This window comes from Parasteatoda tepidariorum, chromosome 2, assembly GCF_982258835.1.
Source record: "Parasteatoda tepidariorum strain Cologne lab strain chromosome 2, Ptep-v5.0, whole genome shotgun sequence".
Lineage (NCBI taxonomy): Eukaryota > Metazoa > Arthropoda > Arachnida > Araneae > Theridiidae > Parasteatoda > Parasteatoda tepidariorum.
Genome location: NC_141756.1, coordinates 96,313,141 through 96,334,404, shown reverse-complemented (window position 1 = coordinate 96,334,404; position 21,264 = coordinate 96,313,141). Strand labels below are relative to the sequence as shown.

At 29.1% G+C, this 21,264-nt stretch overlaps 1 protein-coding gene across 1 annotated transcript in view; it reads right to left on the bottom strand.

The window, feature by feature from the left end:
- Positions 1 to 7,104: 7,104 nt before the first annotated feature.
- PolA1 (DNA polymerase alpha catalytic subunit) overlaps positions 7,105 to 21,264 on the bottom strand; it is a 50,275-nt gene continuing 36,115 nt past the window's right edge. The window contains exons 29-37 of the mRNA XM_087157789.1: positions 19,891 to 20,023; positions 19,123 to 19,254; positions 16,874 to 16,949; positions 16,237 to 16,335; positions 15,950 to 16,134; positions 14,727 to 14,852; positions 12,375 to 12,491; positions 8,648 to 8,741; positions 7,105 to 7,600 (exon numbers count right to left, since the gene is read on the bottom strand). Coding sequence (XP_087013915.1) covers positions 7,434 to 7,600; positions 8,648 to 8,741; positions 12,375 to 12,491; positions 14,727 to 14,852; positions 15,950 to 16,134; positions 16,237 to 16,335; positions 16,874 to 16,949; positions 19,123 to 19,254; positions 19,891 to 20,023 — 1,129 coding nt within the window. The 3' untranslated portion in view covers positions 7,105 to 7,433. The remainder of the gene's footprint in view (positions 7,601 to 8,647; positions 8,742 to 12,374; positions 12,492 to 14,726; positions 14,853 to 15,949; positions 16,135 to 16,236; positions 16,336 to 16,873; positions 16,950 to 19,122; positions 19,255 to 19,890; positions 20,024 to 21,264) is intronic.

Sequence of the window (21,264 nt, the reverse complement as noted above, 5' to 3'; positions counted from 1 at the left end):
TAAAAATAAACGAATTAACAAAATATAGCGAATAAAAGAGTATGCCTTTAAGAAAATTAATTTGAATGGCTTGAATGCCACCGCCGTTTGCCATATATGCAGAGCGCAGAATTGCAGCCCATTGCTGAATAATTCAGTAAATGCGTGTGCTTCTTCATCGCTGCAATGGGTGGTCACTTTGAAACCAGTCAAATTTATTCATTTGTAAAAGTCTACTATATTATTTGCTATTATTTACTATATTATTTGTAAAAGTCTACTATATTTTTGACGCATCTTATATTTTTGAGAGCGTAATATGGAATAATTATATCTGATGTGAAATTATTCCACAATTCAGCACCATCTTATCTTAAAGACTCGGACACGTGAAATATGGGATGATTCCGCACTTCAACAAGATGTATGAAATGAAAGTATGTAATAGATGATATAGTATGTTTTTTGTTTTTTTTACAATTCAGCACTAAGTCAGAGATTCATATACATATTGAATATGTATGGTATATAGTATGGTTTACAACGATGAAAAATATGTGGTAAGAATAGTACTTCCAAAATTCTCGTTTACTGATAATAATGTGCATTATGAAATAAACTTAGCTTTATTTACTGTAGTGCTTTTTAAATAATTGTTTTCTTACAAATGTGAAATATGTGCTTCAATACAAAATATGTGTTCTTTATATAGAGCTTCAGATAAATAAAAAAATTATCTTGAATGTGAATATATAATTCGTTATTATTATAATTTCTAACAACATAATAGCACCATTTTGAAGACATTAAAAGATTCAATGAGAGTTATCCCCGAATACTAAGTAATAAAGTAATCAAATTTCACATAACTTACACTAAGAGAAAGTTTAACGTAAGAAAAAAAAAGTTTAGTTTAAAAAGCTTTACGATGTAACTTCTGTAGTTTGTCTAAAGTAAGAACTCCACTAGCCATTCGTCTGAGCCCGTGGTGGTTGCTATGGTAACGAGGTATAGCTATTTCAAGTAGGGATGTGCAGTCACTGTCTGGGACAGGTTTTGGCTCCGGTAGGCACAAGGTAATCTTTTCTCCGGTCTATTGAGTTAGCCCTAGAATGAAGAGAAGCCAAAGAATATATAGCCCCTATATATTCTTTGGAGAAGCTACCCTCCCTGAAATGTGCTATTCTTGTTTCCATAGCAGCATACGGCCTCAGACTTTTGTCGGGGGAAAAGTTCTTACCGTAGTACAGTGGGCCAGCATCCAAGATTTCGTGGCCAAAATTAGTATTTCGATAAAATTTGTTTCAAAATTTGGGGTTTTTTATGTTTCATAGTTGAAATACTCTAAAAATACCCCGGAAAACAAAATGGCGGCTGAAATATGGCAAGCAAAAATAAAAATACTAATATAGTACGTTTAAATAATTAAATATAGCAATGAAAATATAATAATTTTCGTAATTTTATATTAAAAATGAAAAGCAAATTATATTTCCGAAGTAATATTACAAAATAGCGCGAATTAATTACAAAAAAAAGCGAAAACATGAAAAAAAACATAATTTTTGTTTTTCGGTATATTTACGTTTGCAATACGGGCAAAATGGGGCAGGTTTTTTCGAAAGAAGAAACATCAAAGAAGACAACAAAAAAAAGTTTAGCTAATTACCTCGTGGAACTTTTTGGAACTAAGTTTCGAAAGTCATTCAAACATTGTAAAATGTCAAATGATAAGATAAAAACTATAAGTTTGTCAAGAGTATTAACTAATCCAACAAATTGAAAAATTGTACTATAATTTCAGACTAATTACTCTGATAAAAATGTAACGTAAGGTGAAATTCCTATATATATTTCTGAAATAAAAATTTTAAAGTTACATTAAAAAAAAAAAAAAAAAAATTACATATTTTTCATTACATTGTACTCTCGTCGGTCCAAAGCGTAAATTATAATGTTTGGAATGATAATGAATACTTAATTTGGGCTATATCAAAACTGCCTACACATATTTTAGTTGAAAATTTAATTTTTGACCAAAGATCATGGTCTTCTGGCCCACAGTGCGTAGACGAACTATAAACATCAAAAATAATAGGTAAACATTGCTACTTTCAAAAAATAACAGTCAACTGTTAAATTAAAGCTCTTTGAGGCAAAAGTCGCATTTTTTTAAAATGAGTATTTTTATCTGAATATATGAAAAAGGCAAAGCCCTGCCTCACCACTAATTCTTCCACGTCCCATAAAAGCTAAAATTTGAGACATTTTTCTTTATAAGACAATAAAAAAAATAAGTTAAGGTACTTCGCAATTAACGGGATAATTAGCCTAATTGACGGTGATGATAAATAACACGTATTTACTGAGATAAAAATCTCAAATTAAGATATGTTCCCTTTATTAGATATAAAGAAAAACTGAAATAGTTACACTTCGATATTCTGCAGTTATTGGAGTAATTATCCCAAGTCAAAGTTCTTTTAAATAAAATTTTGCCACAAAGATAGAAATACAAGATTTCGACCACGTGTTCCTTATCACTTTTATTAAAAGAGTTTAATTTCGATATTTTGAACTTATCGGGAACAATTAGAGGGTTTTTAGCCAGATTAACAGTAATGCGGGTGGAAGACTATGAGAAACCGTGAAGCAGTGAGTTCGCGTAGGCAGACCAACTTACCACAAATTTGCACTATTAAACTAAAATACAAATGTCGAAGAGTCAAAACAACGCTGCCAAAGACAACAGGTACCAAGGGCGCCGGTAGCAGGGTGCAAGAAGGTGCACTTGCACCCCACTGTTTTTTTTCTTCTTTTTAACAATTAAAGAGATACAGAAAAACAATTTTGTTTAAAAAAAATTTTCATTACAAATATTTTTATACAAAAACAAATAATTAAGTAATTATTGATGCATAACAATTAAAAAAAAATTTTAATCGTCTTGTTTGCTGTCCAAATCTGGGAGAATTATTACGATTCTTAGGAGATTTAAAAATTTCTTGCGCATGAATAAAATACTATCTTTGAAATCAAATCTATTTGATTATTAAAGAACGGCTGCCGAATTCTTGATTGCCCTCTTTTCTCTATTAGCAGTGTCCCGTAGTGGATTGATCGTAAAGACACGGTTCTCAGTAGAACACCGTAGTCAAGCATCACTGGCTGCGGTTAGTAAGGACCGAGGGTGTGCAGTATCGGTCCTCGTTAAAATGTTCTACCGTAAAGTGCTCGGTTTCACGCAGGTCGTCGGCTTACTAAAGGTAGGGGAGTCATACCCTCTGCAGAGGATCAAAACTGCGATGGCAGGTCTTCGGATCATCCTCAGGGATGTTTCCTAGAACGTCGCCAATAGCCCATTGCACAGCTCTAGTGCGACGTAAATAAAGTACCTACTTCTATTAGCAGCGTAGCTGTAAGCCCATACACTATACAATTATATTTTAGCCCATTATAGGTTAGCTGACCCTCTGACGGTCAGGTAGATAAATTAGCAAGCGAAACAGTCTTAAAAAAACTGCCCTAAGAGTACACATAACAGCGCAACAGGTAGTGAGCGATAACGTATCTACTCTAATACATATTTAAAATAAAGTAAAAAGGAGATATTTAAGAATAGACATTTGGCGATACTTAATGAGACTCAAATATGAAAAAGATCGCGAAGTAATCTCATAAGAACTGTATTTGCAGTTAAAAGGGTTCGGAAGGCCAAAGGAACCAAAACTCTAAAAAAGAAATTTTTTTCCTTTTTAGTTCAGCATAAATTGTATATAAGTTTTGTTCAAAAATTGTTGACAAAATTTCACTCTAAGATGTATTCATATCTAAAACGTCAAGTATTAACGATTAAGAATCTTTGTAAAAAAATTATTATGCAAGACACCGGAAGAAAAAATTAGATGTTAAAAACAAAAAAATAGCAATGTTTCTCATAAAATAATAAAAATACAGAATTTCTAGTTGTTAGGGACGCGAAATTTTCATACGCTCCAGATTTTGTATTGTGGGCCAGCTCACTATTCTAACTTTAGGAATAAATATTATTTCAAATGAAAATGGATAAAAGATTTGGATTAAGTATTTAGAAACGTAGAGATCAAATCTCTCTCTCGTGTAATGTGGAAGTTAATAATGAACCGAATTGAATGTTTTAAAAGCTCTTTAATACAGTAGTTTCCTAAATATAAAATCACAAGAAAAGCTACATGTAACCCAATAAGAATTTTGAGAAAGCTGAAAACGTTATGAATAAAAGGATTATAAGTGTAGTTGGTTTTATTTATTTTCATTACTATTATTCACGGTCGAGATCCTTTCTGCAGAGAATCAAAGCCTGTGATGGCATGTCTTCGGACCATTCTCAAGGATGTTTCTAAAACCGTCGCAAACAACGCACTGTGCAGTTCTAATGCGATGTAAATAAAGTAACTACCTACCATTACTAAAAATTAAAAAAAAGTAAGATCTTTTAAAAAGAAATGATACACGATAATTTTTCACTATTGCTTTTAGGGATTTGATTGGGGTGCGACTTTCTCTATGGACTGAAAATATGAGTGTCGAGTTTTCTTACACATTTTTCTTAATTATTCACAGGTTCCCAGCATACTACAAATATAGGGCCGGGATAACCAGGTTGGCAGGGCACCGGGCCCATGTCCAAGAGTTCGATCCCAGGCCGACCGAAGACTTCCCGTGTAATAAATGGTGACTGATGCACGTTAAATCTGTCGAGTCGCAAAGTCCTCCATGTTCTCATAGCAAATTAACACTTCTGGGGGTACTGATCCAGGAGTTTCCTTGTCTTCTGGATTGGTTCAAAATTACAAGGCTACAGAGTTGAACATTTGTAGTCGTAAACTCGGCTGTTCAACGACGGATATATATATAGATAGATACTACGAATTTAGAGCCATGGTCACTCAGGGGATAGAGCGTATGTCTTCCAACGAGGGGAACCGGGTTCGAATCCCAGCGATGGCTGGTCGATACGAATACCGCATCAGGCTATCAGGATCATTGGCTAGAGTCCCCTTGCCGTCGGGCTAACCGTGGGAGGTTTTTATCGCCATGTAACGCAAATGTAGGTTAGTTCCATCAAAAAGTCATACAGGAAGGCAAATTTTTCCGTATACTTGTTCTCTGGATTAGGGTCCAAATCACAAGGCTACGGAGTTGAACATTAGTAGTCGTAAATATCCGTTTCCATCGTTTTTAAAAGTAGCTGATGGCTGTGTCTACCGTTCAGAAATTCTACTGAGATTTAAATAATGTACTTTAATTTATAACTGGTAACGTCCTATCGAAGAAGTGATTGCCGCCGAAATTAACGCGATCCAACTAAAGTAAGAGAATGAAAATATTTTCATACGCAACGAAGCAAATCTTATTATCAAGTGAAAAAGGCCATGTTACTAGCTATTTAGTGTAAAAAATTAATGCATCAAAATGAAGTAAAACTTTTGTTTTATTAAAGAATTTTTTTCTTCTTTTCTTCATAGTATTCTTCTTTTTTAAAGTACTTTTCTATTAATTGAACGCTAGTAAATTTAATATAATATTTTCTTTAAATTTTTTTTTCAAAAACATGGCCACCACTCACCCATAAAAATATTAGTTGAATTTACTAGCACCCTGATTATTTTAAAGAATTTTAATTCTGTATACACATATTTAGAAACCAAATAGAAAATTCACATTAAAAAAACTCTGTTTCGATTTCTATTTCATTTATTTATCATTTTAATTAAAAAAAATATCTGAGTTTAGAATAAGAAAAAAATATTCAAATCGAAAAGGCAGAATAGGAACTCAAACTGAACAACTTTAAAAAATTATATTTAGGCTTTTAATTTCTACTTGGTAGTAAAAAAAAAAAAAAACAGTTTGAAATTTAATTCAGAGAAACTTAAATCACATACATATGTTTAAAAGCTCAAAACTGCAGATTTAAATTGAAGAATAATTCCTTGGAAATGAATAAAAGAAAAGGATAGCAAGTCATACACAGGCAAAATCACATATACTTGTCATTTACGATTTTAAAAAAAAAATTTCATCTTTAAAGCTCAATTTACTTGGGAAAAAAAAAAAACATTTTTAGGCACCTCAAATTAATCATTTTTACTTAAATTATCAGATTTTTCCCGATTGATAACATTCCTTGAATTTTTTTCTATATGTGGCTATCATGAAAACTTAAAAAAACTTTTGACACCCTCAGGGCAATACTAAAATTCCTGAGCAAGAAGAGATGGGACAAAATATGAGTAAATGAATTGCAGCCTATAGAACAGAATCATGAGAATTCTCCATTGGTTTCTGAAATCTCGTTTTTAGATTAAAATGGTTATAAACTTAGTATTTAAATAACATTTTATATTTTTTTATACACAGTATGCCCACACACTAAACTCTATTGTCACCTCAAAATTTCTAAACAGCAAGAACTAGAAATAAAAGTGCCATCTAGGTAAAGTAAAGGTGCCAAGCACTACACAAAGAAACCGCTTACCTGACGGCATAATTCAGAGTTAGCGTTCTCATCTCAAAAACGGTACCAGATGCACAGAAAAAGTCAACAGTCAAGTGGTTCAGCATCATCGATTTAGTAGCAGACATCCTTCTTGGAGTAATGTTAAAAATAGAAGACATAAAATGGAAATTTGTTTAATTTGCAATTCCCGAAATTGTTACTTGACATAACACGAAAGAAAAGAAAAAAAGGCCACAAACCAGAAGATCTCTTATCACATACAGTGGTACAGTGCTTAATAATAACACGAAAGGTCCCCAGTTCAAGTCCCTGCTGAACTTGCAACTTTCGTAACAAAATTAGTAGGCGATGCTAATCCCACAACATGGTATAGCAGGTGCATCAACTCATTGCTCACTCGTTATGCAAACCGCATTCATTTCGGTATTAAGCAAATAAATATGACACGTCGTATTTACACGCCAGAATCAAGAATATGTTTATACACAAGTGAATCATATTTATTCATCTAATATTTTAGATACTATTTTTTTTTAATTAAGTTATTGAATTCTTTGAAAATTCATTTTTGCAATGACTTAATGACATCAATGCACCAATCTATAAAAAGAAAAAATTAAACAAAGCTTTCAAAAATATTTTTAATTTTTAAAAAGTAAATCCATATAAAAGGTATATATAATTCAGGCACAGAAATATACATGTACAATATTTACAAATAAATACAAGTTTAGATATAAACACAGGTGCAAATATATTTTTGGAAAAACTCTAAAATTTATAAAAAATATATATTAAATTCATACTTGCTTTTGGAAATTATTTTTTTCTACTAAAAAAGTACTTAATAAACATGTCAAAAATATTGTAAATGATTATATAGAAATACTTCTAAAAATGCATTCTCAAAATCAAACATTATGGAATCCAGTTCTTAAGAAAATCACACACACTATTTTGTTACTGAACAGCTCTTGGAATTGCTTTCAAAAAGACCATGAAATAAAGTTCCTAAATTTACAACACCATAGGCACTTTTATGCACTATTTTGTCAGTCGACATTTTAAGACAGTCATAAAGTTGTACATTTTCCTTTGATGCGGATGCTTTGAAAAGTCCTGTCAAGGGAGAAAAAATATTTTTTGAATAAATCAGGATGCATAGCCAAATTTTTCAACAAAAATTAAGTACCTTTTAAGTACTTTTTAAGCACTCAAAAAATATTTTTAAGCACTACATACATTAACAAAATGCAAAATAATTTTCAAATACTTTATGATTTTGGGAAAATAACAAGTATCAGACAAAGAACTCTTTTTTTTTATTATATTAGCCATTATAAAATGACAAAGAGATTTTCGGTTCGATAACATAGCTGCCAACCTTAGGAATGAAAAATTAGGAACACTACATGCGACAAAATTATAAGTAACAATTACGAGACTTAAGACAAAAATTTAACAATTAAATAATAACAGACATTTATTTAAATACCTTATGTAAATTAGTAAAACAAACCTATAAACACTATCTTTTGTGAAAAATTTATAATATTAATATTTTATAATAAGGAATACCAGTATAATAGTTTAAAAAAGAACATTACCTATTAATATATAAGTATTCTTCTCCAAATTATGAAACACAGAAAAATAATTATCTACATCATAAACAAATATTTCTGATGCAAGTGTTTAAATACAACAATACATTTAAAAAAAATAATGATAGTTGTTTAAGATACAGTTTAGTAAATGATCAGCAACAGCTATTGGAATAGTATTTTCCAATAAAGAGCTACTAAAAATTAGTTTGACACAATAATCACAGGATGCGCGCTTGCGGTGATCAGAACAAGGGATTGGTTTAAAAGTAAAAATACTGCAATTTTACAAAAATTCGGATTTTTTATAAAAATTTCAGATTTGATTTAAAAGTTAGGAAGAAATCCGAAAAATTCAAAAATCGACAAGCACTTTTTAAAAAACACTCAATGAAAAAAGAGCTTTTAAGGGTTTTTAAATAACGAAAATTGAAAATAAGCACCTTTAAGCACTTTTTAAAAACGCTACGCACCATGTAAATGTAGTTAGTAAAAATTTTAAACTATTCAGCCTTGAATAAATGCTTGTAAGATCAAACGTTTGCTAAAATTAATGACTTACTTTTCTCTTCATCTGTCAGGCCACTAAGAGCTTTGTTATGGTCAAACATATATTGGAAATATGAAAGCTGGTTGTAAAGTTGAGACTCAGTATACTGATAAAGAAATAAAAAAGAAAAATCATAAATATTTTGAAACTGTGAAGAAATGCAGTAGGAAAGTATACATCCAAACATTATTCTACATAAAATTGATAATTTTTTTATGGTAGTATAAATTTAATAGACCAGAATTTTACAACATATAAAAAGGCTTTTTTTGTTTATGAAGTTAAACAATCAGTTTGTTTATGAAGTTAAACAATCAGTATTTTTTTTGAAATAATATGAAAATATTCCTATTACATTAGTTTTTAATACAGTAGGGAACCGATTATATAGAACGATCGGGACCACCGCTAACTGATTTTTCCGGATTTCTGAATCGCTACAAAAAGCCTTTTTTTTATTGTTAAACCCAACTAAAAAAAAAAAAAATATTTGGAAATAATCTTAAAAAGAAGAAAAAACGACGAAGAACGCTAATGATTATTTCCAAAATGATGGTAAGGTAAACATCTTTCAAAAAAGAAAGAAAAATCCTAAAATCTTATGAGGAAAAAATTTTTTTAAAAAAAATGACGGGAAAATGCATTGAATTTCGTTCCGGTTTTTTGGTTTTCCGGTTTTCTTGGTTTTGGTTTTCCGGATAACGGGTTCTGTACTGTACAAATTATTAAAAATTAAACATAAATGATGAAAATTTGAATTGTATTTAAGTATTATAAAACTGCTTGTGTAAACTTTAATTTCAATGTGTTCTAAAATTTTAAGTTTTTGTTAAGGACAAAAAAGAATATCGATAAAAAAAATAGGGGAAAATTGATAGAATAGGGGGATATGACAGAATAAGGGGTGTAAGAAATTATCAAATGTGACAACAATATATTTTCAAAATACCTTATTGAAAATGTATTAGTTTGAGCTTATGAAATTAACTCAGGTTGAGCTTATGGTACTTATGTACTTTATTTACATCGCACTAGGCTATAGGATACGGTCTAGGAAACATCTCTGAGGATGATCTGAAGACCTGCCACTGCAATTGTGATCCTCTGCAGAGGGGATATCTCCTCTGATTTGGTAGCCCGACAACCTGCGCACGAAATTGTGCACTTTATGATAGAACAATTTAACGAGGACTAATGCCGAGCACCATCAGTCCCTATGCAGGCTGATCAAAGTGGTCACCCACCTGCTCACTGACCACAGCCAGTGATGCTCGACTTCAGCATCCTATTGAGAACTGGGTCTTTATGAACAGTCCACTACGGGACACTTGAGTTTATGATGTCTTTGTAAAGATATAAATAAATAAAAAGTGATGCAGTTTTATAGTGTTTAATTGAGGCAGATTTATTTTAGTGAGAAGTAAATTTTAGGGGCTAGGCTTATTACAAAATTAAAAAAATCATACTATAACGAAAATCAAAAAACAGTGGGCTGATTATTATAAATAAACTTATCAACAAAAAAAATTTGCCATGTTTATTAACATTTGTTTATTTTTTAAGATTACATTCCTTAAAATTACATTGCACTAATGCAAATGCAATAAAATTGATACTAAAAATATCAAACTATTATATAATTTTACACATTCATATAGTTTTTCAAAATTTTCATTAGTATTCAATTTATTATTCAATCTTTTAATGCAATTTCTACAAAAAAAGCAAAGACCTAAAATTTTTTTTCATGAAAGAAATAATTTAATGATATGTACAATAATTTGCAGTCAATAGTTTTAAAATTGTAATACGCTTTCATTTTTATAACAAGAGATATTACTCGAATAAATAGTTTATGTTAATTTCAGCTTAATCTAGACAGGCTGATATTATAAAAAAGGTAAGCTACAAACCCCAGAAGCAGAAAGTGCCTAAAACTGTGACGTATGTCGCAGAACAAACGAAATCCTGCAGAACAATTTGTATCTTAAATAGAATTCTCTTTAACTTTGACCAATTGCTGTTTCCCTGGAATGATTTTTTTTAGAAGAGGAACCTTTGACACCCTGCACAAATTTCAGCACATTTATCAATAATCTCCCTCTCCCATATTTTTGCCATTCTGAGGAGGAAATTAATGAATTAGCTTTCGGCTATAAAAGTTTTATAAAATGGGTGTATCAGTGTTTAGCAGACAGCAAGAGAAATCGATCACCTATTTTATCAAGAAAGCTTCTAAATCAAACGTTAAAAGAATTAAATTCCGAGATTTCCAATTTCATAAAGTTTATGACGTTTATATTTTCCATTCCCATTTCAGAAGCAATTTGTGAATCGTGGGGATCCTTGATTGACAGAATTGTTTCTGAAAGACCAAATTCTTTCGATGGAGATGAAGAAGTTGTTGAAACAACAGCCAGAGAATGTTCGTGCTTGCAAATGGTGCACCATTTGGGCACTTGTCCCTTCGAAAGATTTTTAAGGCAGCTCTTATTTTAATATTGGGACCTTCATATCATAGGCATTTTATTAATAATTCATCATCAACATCGTCGTCATTAACAAAATTTGTACTTCAAAAGTGATTGAAAAAGTAACAAATCAAGAATGTTTGAATGGTTTAAAAAGTAATGTAGTGTATGATTCTGTATTTTAATAAGTGAAAATATAGTATTTTAACGTAAAGTTGACTTTTTTTCGCAGTGAAATGCTTGCAAAACATTTGTATAAATTAATAAGTCCTGTTGCAGAACATTTGAAAATATTCTGCTAATGGGGCTACAAACTAACTCTAAAGTGGAAAAAAGAAGAGGAAACATTATCAAGGGGTCTCTAGGTTGTGGGACCCTTGTACATATAAGGAGACAAATGCCCTGAGATTTTTTAACTTATGAACGTAGTAGGCAAACATAAAAGCAGAAAAAAATAGCTAACTTCGGCATTAATAAACACCTTTTAAACAAACTTTGACCCTTCATAAAAATCAGCATTTCTTATCTATTGATTTAATTAAATGGATTAGGACAGATTCCAAATCTGAATAATTTAAACAGAGGGATTATGTATTATAAAGTGGGAGCATTATTTAAATTAAATATTATTATTAAATATAAGGACACTTTACTTGTGTGCTGTTCTTCTTAGTAACTAAAACCTTTACAATTAGCAATGAAAAATATTAGTCAGGGTGCGTAGCCAGATTTTTCAACAAAAAATAAGCATCTTTTAAGTGCTTTTTAAGCACTCAAAAAATATTTTTAATCACTTTCCAAAAAAGAATTAATTAGGATGTGTGCAGTAATAAAAATTATTTTTTTCTATCGTTTAAAATTCTTAATTTATAAACATAAAATCAGTATAGTTTAAAATCATTATCAAAAACTTTACATAACTTGTTTCTGATAAATATTGCAGAGAAAATTGTGTAAATCATACATTTTTTGCAATTTAGAATGGCAATCACAACGGCAACAAAAAAATCTCTTTCTAAAAGATAGAAAATCAAGCATTTTTTACAAACCCTGAATAAAAAGCACCTTTAAGGGCTGTTTGAAAACGTAAATCAAAAATAAGCATAAAAATAAGCATCCTTTAAGCACTTTTTAAAAATGCTATGCACCCTGTTAGTTATCATAATAACAGAAATAGTGCAAGAAACAATTTAGTACAACACAAAGTAATAAAATATAGAAAAATTTTTCATTTTATTTTTATTCTATTATAAAAGAGATGTTCTAACCTCCAGATGAAGGTTGGAGTTTCGACAAGAAGGACACATTGGCCCACCATTGGAGAACACAAGGGGCATCTTCCTTGTTTGGTAGGCACATCCAACATCATCACAAATAAAGGTTAACTGAAAATATGAGATTTATATAGATCAAAACAATTTTCATAAAAAGTTAAAATTCCATTTCATCCATCAAAAAACCAATGTCAGTTTAAACATAAGGCTTTCAACATGATAAATTGGTTTCCTTTTAATATCAAACAAGCAAAATTTATAATTTTGATTTTTAAAAAAATATGGGAAAAAATATTTTGAATTTTTTTTCCCTGCGCAGCAAAATAATAATAATTAAACCTTTATAATACCTGCCAACATTGAAGAAATAAAATACAGTCAAACCCCGCTATAGTGTACCTTCAAGATACCGAAATTTCAGTTCACTATAACCGGGAGTTCACTATATCCGTTACGCAGGCAATTTAACTGATGGTTTCCAAACTCCTCCCTTTTATTACGCATTATTCAAATAAATGACTGAAAAATATTATGTAGTAGTGTTATTTTTCATTACCCACCGTCTTACGTACAACAAAAAAATTAGTAATCTTTAGCTGATGAGTAATCCTCAACATCAGATATTGGAAACACTTCCCGACTCTCAGATAATTTTTTCTGAATTTCTGTTATTCCACTTTTTAAACCTGTCTAACCTGCCATTAAAGTAGTATCTTAAAATCGCTTAGCAAATTCATCGACATTTGTCCAGATACTGGAAGATTGCGGCTTCTTCGATTGGTGAACTTCTTCAGTAATGCTTCAATATCCTTGTGATCTGCTTTTCTCAAATTTTTTTCTTCCATCTGATTTTTTTTTCATGAGCAGAAGTTATTAATTGCGTATTTTTCCATATGCTACAAACTGCAGATTTGGATAATTTATATTCCCTGCAAATATCAGCTTCATTGCATCCATTTTCAATTTTTCTGATTATGTTCATTTTATCATCAATGGAGAACGTCTTAAGTTTACTGCTCGCTATAGTTAAATCTGAGACACTTCTTTGCAGAATTTTTTTAACTGAACAGAGAGCAAAAAGGAGTTGAAATGAGGGCCTTATCAACACATATTAGTGTCCAACCCTTAGACCAATTATGAATTCATTCCCTCTGACAGAAAATTCATATTGTTCCCACTGGCACCTTACAGGTGCATCATCTGCACAGGTGCATTAGGGATGAGAAAGTGAGATAAAAGAAGCAAACAAGAAAAAATGCTTATCGCTACATTCCCCTCTATAGATGGTTTTAAAAATCGGTATGTGTATTTATTTCGAAGTAGAAATTTCAAAATCATTACAAAAAAAAATGAAAAAAAATCAGCTGAAGACAGAAAAAAGTTCATTATATCCAACCTCCTCACTTTTTTGGTTCACTATATCCACAAAAAATAACATTATCCATGTATAGCAAAGCACGGGACCGAACATTTCGTTCACTATATCCGGGAGTTCACTATAAACCGTGTTCACTATAGCGGGGTTTGACTGTATCAGAGATTTTACTAGCAACATTTTTTAGGTTACGAGTGAAGTTTTGATATAGCATGTATAATCATGTAAGTCAAAATTGGAAATAATATAAGCACTTACATTTAGCGAAGCAAAAGATATGTATATAAATCTTAATCTAAAGAAGATTTTTTAAACCATTATTTATAATTACTTAAACTATAAGCACTCATCATACTGTAGTACTAGCAACAGCACCATCTGTTGAAGAATAAAAGAAATATTTTTGCCATAGGCGGATATTTTGTTGCAATTTTTTTTAAAAATTTCTTCAAAAAATACGGAGAAATTTGAGAATATACGGGTAAACAGGAGATAGTCGTAAAATACAGGAGTCTTCATTAAAAAACAGGAGATTTTGCAAGTATGCCTTATTAAAAAAAACCTTAAACTTTTTGTAATATATCAATATTAAATTTAATCAAGAATACATATGAAATATAAATTACAAGATTTAAAAATGAAAAGAATCAAGGGAACTGATTCCTTCATATTTAACCGCAGTCATATTTTTTTTTTTTTTTTTGTAATAAAATTAAAGCTTTAATTATTTATTTTCTTAGTACAGGTTTACACTCTTATGTACGCATTTGCTAATTACTTAAAATAACACGATAAACTTTTCTCTTAAGTAGGAATATAAACTTACATTAAACATTTAATACTAGAATTTTTTTTTTTTTTACAAAAGCTATATTTGAAAGGCAGTTTTCTTAACATAAAAAAAGCTTAGTTAAAGTTTCAATCATAATTTCTAAATTAAAAACAAGTAAAATATGAAAAAAACTATGTACCTTATAATATCGAGAAATATAACTTTTCATTATTTTTTCAAGTTGATTTCTAAGACTTGCTTCAAACTGAGTCAGCCTGGTTTTACATTTTAAACAAGAATCCAGTTGAAAATTGATTGCTTCAGGCTATGAAAAGAGAAAAATAGCGATTTCAATTTAAATTACAATTAAAACAATCAATACAGCAAAATAAATTGTGAAGTATCACATGCATTTTTACAAAATAGAGATTAGAAATTAACAGTATCAAAATTGTAAGCAATAAATTTGAACTATGTCCATAAAAGGTTTTATATAGTAATGATTTTTATCACTACAAAAATTTATAATATTAAAACAAATAAGGAGGAATTTTGCATATTGAAAATTTCATGAGGTCTGGAAAATAAAGTTTAATGAACTAAATTACATAATTATCTGAGCATGATTATATAAAATTACATTATGTAGTATATTACATAATGTTTAAAGTGTAAGAAAAAGTCAGAAATTAGTTGCAAACAAGAAAATTTTATAACTCTTGGTAGTTAAGGGGATTTAACTTATTTCAAACAGATTATTACAGAAATTCTCAAAAATCATTATTTTTATTACTCAATAGTAACACTATAATCTTGACTATGAAATCGTAATATTTATTGTAAAGACAACTCTGGCTTTATAACAGGGTGCATAGCCAAATATTTCTAAAAATAAGCACCTTTTAAGTACTTTTCAAGCACTAAATTTTAAGCACTACATACATTAACAAAATGCAAAATACTTTTCAGAGACTTTACAAGACCATGATAAAATAACTATTTCCTGACAAAGAAGAACTCTTTTCTTGATTATATTAGCCACCATTAAAAGATCGAGAGATTTTTTGATTTAATTTTGGAGGATGGAAAATGAAGTCTGAAATTGAGAATATCTTGCAAAATGCAGCAGGGTTGCACATGAGAGTGCATGAATCTCACCGAACCCAGCTCAGTATATGCACATGCGGCACCGCAAGTATTTCAACAAACCTGTAACAAGATTGGCATTATTATATGCTATGGACCGATGGTATGCCAAAATGAATTGTGGTTGAATGAGCTGTAAAAATGTTGAATAAAACATGGGAAAAGCATGCTTTTGCATAATACGTAGCGAAAATCGACTTGGTAAAGAAAAAATCTAATTTTCGAAGAGGGAAAATTAAGCACTATTTATAAAGTAAAAAATAAATAAAAGTTAACCTCGATTCTCAGAGGACCATCAATAATGAATTCTTGGAAGCACTGTGCAGAGGGACATTTCAAGACAAGTTTTTCACAATCCTTGAAACGATCTTTATCATCAAATAATGAGGATGGATTTAATAGCTTATCTTCTTCCTCTTCAACATTTCTAACCATTGCATGATATTTAGACTCATCCAATCCTACAAACAATGAAATATTGATTCAAAAATGTAAGATTTAAAAATAATATAATGAAAGTTTATATATATATATATTGTTTTTTACACTTTTGAGTTACAAACCTAATAATTTAGCTATCATAGCAGCATCGGCACCTTCAATTGGAGCACATAATCGGGAAATAACAGGATGTAATTGTTGAGTCAAGTAATACATAACATCTGTAAAAATAGCAATGAAAAATTTTTAAATGACAGAATATTTAAAGAACTGATTTTCATTTTAAATTCTAACAAGTGAAAAGGAAATCTAAATTAGTGGAAAACAAACTTTCGCAAACTTTTTGACGGTCAAGTAACTTGTACAAACTCTTGCAAAAATTTGCCTTCTAGTAAATGTTCTATGTTAAAGGATTGAAAGGCAGAATTTACAATACTTTCTAACTAGTTCAAATTTATATCAATTTATTATCATGATGTAGTTGAACTATTATTTTTGAACTAATGTGTGTAGCCAGCATTATTGTTCCCAGCTAAATTTTTCAAATCACTAACATAGCTGGAAATTTTTTTTTAATTTCCCTTTATCTAACTCCATCATTTAATGTAAGAAGCCATTTATATGCAAGAAAGGTTTTCTTTTATTGATTTCAAGTTAAGTAACTTACAAAAATGTTTTGAAATCTTTAAAAACTAAACAAACGATTCATAAAAATCAGAGACAGATCATACCATTACATCTCTAGAAATTTATTCTTACCAATTTTTAGATTTTCATTTGATTTTAACTCATCAGGATGGTAAGCTCGTTGAGTGGCAGGCAGGTCAGACCCATCCTTTGAAAAAAATATAAAGAAAAATATTAAAGAAGCTACAATATGTAATAAATATTTTGCACAACTTAGTACATAAATTTCATATTAAAAAAATTTAAATCATGTTTTTTACTCCAAGAACCTCATGTATTATCTTACAAGTGATATAACATCACTCCAATACTTTTTATCCCTTTATATTTTAGAACAGTAAATTATTTCTGAGAATAACGAAAATGGTTTGTCTGACTGAAAGAAATATATTGTACAAAGTCACTGTTGCATAAAATTATTCAGATTACACTGATGTGATCTTTTGCCATATTTGTCCAAAAACTAAAAGCATTAAAAATATTTAAATGATGTTTTTTACTCCAAGAACCTCATGTATTATCTTACAAGTGATATAACATCACTCCAATACTTTTTATCCCTTTATATTTTAGAACAGTAAATTATTTCTGAGAATAACGAAAATGGTTTGTCTGACTGAAAGAAATATATTGTACAAAGTCACTGTTGCATAAAATTATTCAGATTACACTGATGTGATCTTTTGCCATATTTGTCCAAAAACTAAAAGCATTAAAAATATTTAAATGATGTTTTTTACTCCAAGAACCTCATGTATTATCTTACAAGTGATATAACATCACTCCAATACTTTTTATCCCTTTATATTTTAGAACAGTAAATTATTTCTGAGAATAACGAAAATGGTTTGTCTGACTGAAAGAAATATATTGTACAAAGTCACTGTTGCATAAAATTATTCAGATTACACTGATGTGATCTTTTGCCATATTTGTCCAAAAACTAAAAGCATTAAAAATATTTAAATGATGTTTTTTACTCCAAGAACCTCATGTATTATCTTACAAGTGATATAACATCACTCCAATACTTTTTATCCCTTTATATTTTAGAACAGTAAATTATTTCTGAGAATAACGAAAATGGTTTGTCTGACTGAAAGAAATATATTGTACAAAGTCACTGTTGCATAAAATTATTCAGATTACACTGATGTGATCTTTTGCCATATTTGTCCAAAAACTAAAAGCATTAAAAATATTTAAATCATGTTTTTTACTCCAAGAACCTCGTGTATTATCTTACAAGTGATATAACATCACTCCAATACTTTTTATCCCTTTATATTTTAGAACAGTAAATTATTTCTGAGAATAACGAAAATGGTTTGTCTGACTGAAAGAAATATATTGTACAAAGTCACTGTTGCATAAAATTATTCAGATTACACTGATGTGATCTTTTGCCATATTTGTCCAAAAACTAAAAGCATTAAAAATATTTAAATGATGTTTTTTACTCCAAGAACCTCATGTATTATCTTACAAGTGATATAACATCACTCCAATACTTTTTATCCCTTTATATTTTAGAACAGTAAATTATTTCTGAGAATAACGAAAATGGTTTGTCTGACTGAAAGAAATATATTGTACAAAGTCACTGTTGCATAAAATTATTCAGATTACACTGATGTGATTTTTTACTGTATTTGTCCAAAAACTAAAAGCATTATCAAATTATTATTTAACCATACAAATTGTCTAAGTATATAATGTCTAAGTAATATATGTCCACATTGAGAATAGCAAAGATGGTTTGTCTAACTGAGAGAGATATAGGATACAATGCCACATTCGCATAAAATTATTCTGATTACAGTTATGTGATTTTTTGATATATTTGTCCAAAAACTAAAAGCATTATCAAATAATTATTTAATCCTATAAATTTAACTGTTTTAAATATCACATTTTTTCCTAAAAAAAAAGAAGGAAAAAAAAAACAATGTTTCAATCATAATTTTGACACACATTACTTCACTTTGATATCTCCTTTTCAAATCAATGGCTTTGTTTAGAAGTTATTTATCTTAGAACAAGTACTGTTTGAAACAATGTAAAAAAAATTACAATGTAACAATGACTTAACTTCCTAGTGAAAAATTATTTTTACTCAGAATTTCAACATTTTGAACTTCATCATAACTGAGTTACTCCCTTCAATGCAATGTGGTAGAGAAATCATACAGGAGTAGAAATAAATAAATTAGAAACAACCTCCATGTTGATTCCAATTTGTTTATTTCTACTTATATGTGTGCGGTCCTCTAAAGTTAAAGGTTGAAGATTGTTGCTGAGTAAAAGCTCAAAAAGTTTACCAAGCAAATTATGTATCCAACAGTATCACCCATCTTCAGTTTCTTAGCTCCTTTCTCGTTCATTCGAACAGCTACCATAACATGAGGAAGATTCTTTTTATTTGCATACTCTTCAGGATTTTTAGTCAATTGCTGTAAATAAATAAAATAAAAAAACTTTCATATTTAATTTACACATAAGACAAAACGATTCACAATTGAGGCAAAATAAAATTTTGATTATATTTAAGGAACCTGCAATTAGATTACTAATATGCATTAAAAAAAAAATTTTTTTAAAAAAAACTCAATACTTACTGTAACTCTTTATAGGACTATTTTTTTTCTAGTTATGCTAAATATTTTTAGAATAGATTGATTTATGAAAATAAATTCATTTAGCCCAATTTTTCATTAATTCATTTCATTTTATTCATTCACTTAAATAGCTCCTCGGTGTTAGCTTCAATTTTTGACTCCACCCTAACCTTTACTGTTCACCACATTTATGAAAACGAAGCTCTATAGACAAATATATTTTTTGTAATTACTGAAGTTATCAGGAAATACCACATATATAATAAGGGAAAAATATCTTCTTATCAACACAGAAAAATTAAGAAATTTGGTGGGAAGTATATTTCCAACAGTCTTATAAAGAGTTAAAGCAAAACCATTGTTATTAAAACAATTTACAATACAAAATTATTTCTTAGTAGAAAATCTATTCACAACTACTAAATTTACAAAAAATAAAAAAATTAATAATTAAAAAATATATAGTTATACTTTGTAAATAATATAGTCAGTCAGTGGCTTCTTTCCTTGGGTAACATCTTCACCTAAGGTAATTAAATGCGAATGGATATTGTCAACAATTTCGTCTTTTGATTTGTTGGAAAGAATTTCCTTGATTATGTACCTAAAAATAGATTTTAGAAAGTGTGTATTCTTCAAATTAGTAAATATGCATAGAATAGATTGCACATAATACTAAAACTCTCAGTTTTACTAAATATTTAAAAATTAAAATAACAACTTTGACAAAATGTGTTTTTGTATTACACATCAGACTAACAAAATGTCTTTTTTATTTGAAGAAAGTATTGAAAAGAAATTTAAGATTTTGCAATAAAAAATTAATTTTTTTCCTTGGAACAACAATTCTCCGTTTTACTAAATATTTAAAAATTAATGGAACAGCTTTGACTAAAGGTGTTTACGCAATACACATCACACTAACAAAAACAAATTTTGGACCTAAGAAAAAGTATTGGAGTATACAAAAAAAAGTTGCACAAGTAAAATATTTTTTCTTCTAAATAATAAAAAATTTAAGATTTGAAATTGTATTAAAAAAGTTATTTTTTCCCTAAGAATTTAAAATTTCTTTATATTAGAAATGCTTATCACTTTTTATCAGAAATGAAAAATTTTCCTGAGTTTTCCTAACTATCCAAATTGCTAGACAACCTGTATTTATTTAAAAAAATTTTTAGTAAAAATACTTTTTATCTGCTAAAAGAACTCCAATAATAGTTCATAAATAAATTAAATAAGAGGATCTATTTTAATAATAAAAGCAAAAATGTGTAAAAAAAATTAAGAATGTGTACAATATTTTTAAAGTTCTAAACGCAAATTTTATAGATAAAATAATAAAATCTATCTAATAAAAAGAAATACAATTGAAATTAGTATTAAGTCAAATTCAAACTTTACAATTTTGAGATCAGTTTGGGTTAAAACGAGAAACTTCATTTTACATCATACTGATTTAATTTAAGAAATAATTTTTGCTAAGCGATTCTTTCTTCATAAATTTGCTAGATTAGTTCAATAGTTAACAACTTTTTTTTAAAAAATGCTTTTTAGGGTTCCCACTCTATGATGAGATTGAAATTCAAGGACTTTCCAGGACTTTTCAAGGACCTCAACAAAATTTTCAAGGACCTTAATCTAAGACCAATTTTAAAAATTATTCTCTTCTATTTTACTAGAAGCAACAATGCTTGTTGTGGCAATAATTAATTTCAAATATAATACCTAAAAGCTTTGCCTATATAGAGAGAAGAGAGTATATGTATTATGGAATAAAATTTATATTTTTTTAAAAACAACCCTACTGGTTTTACATATTAATTCACAATATCATTTTCAGCA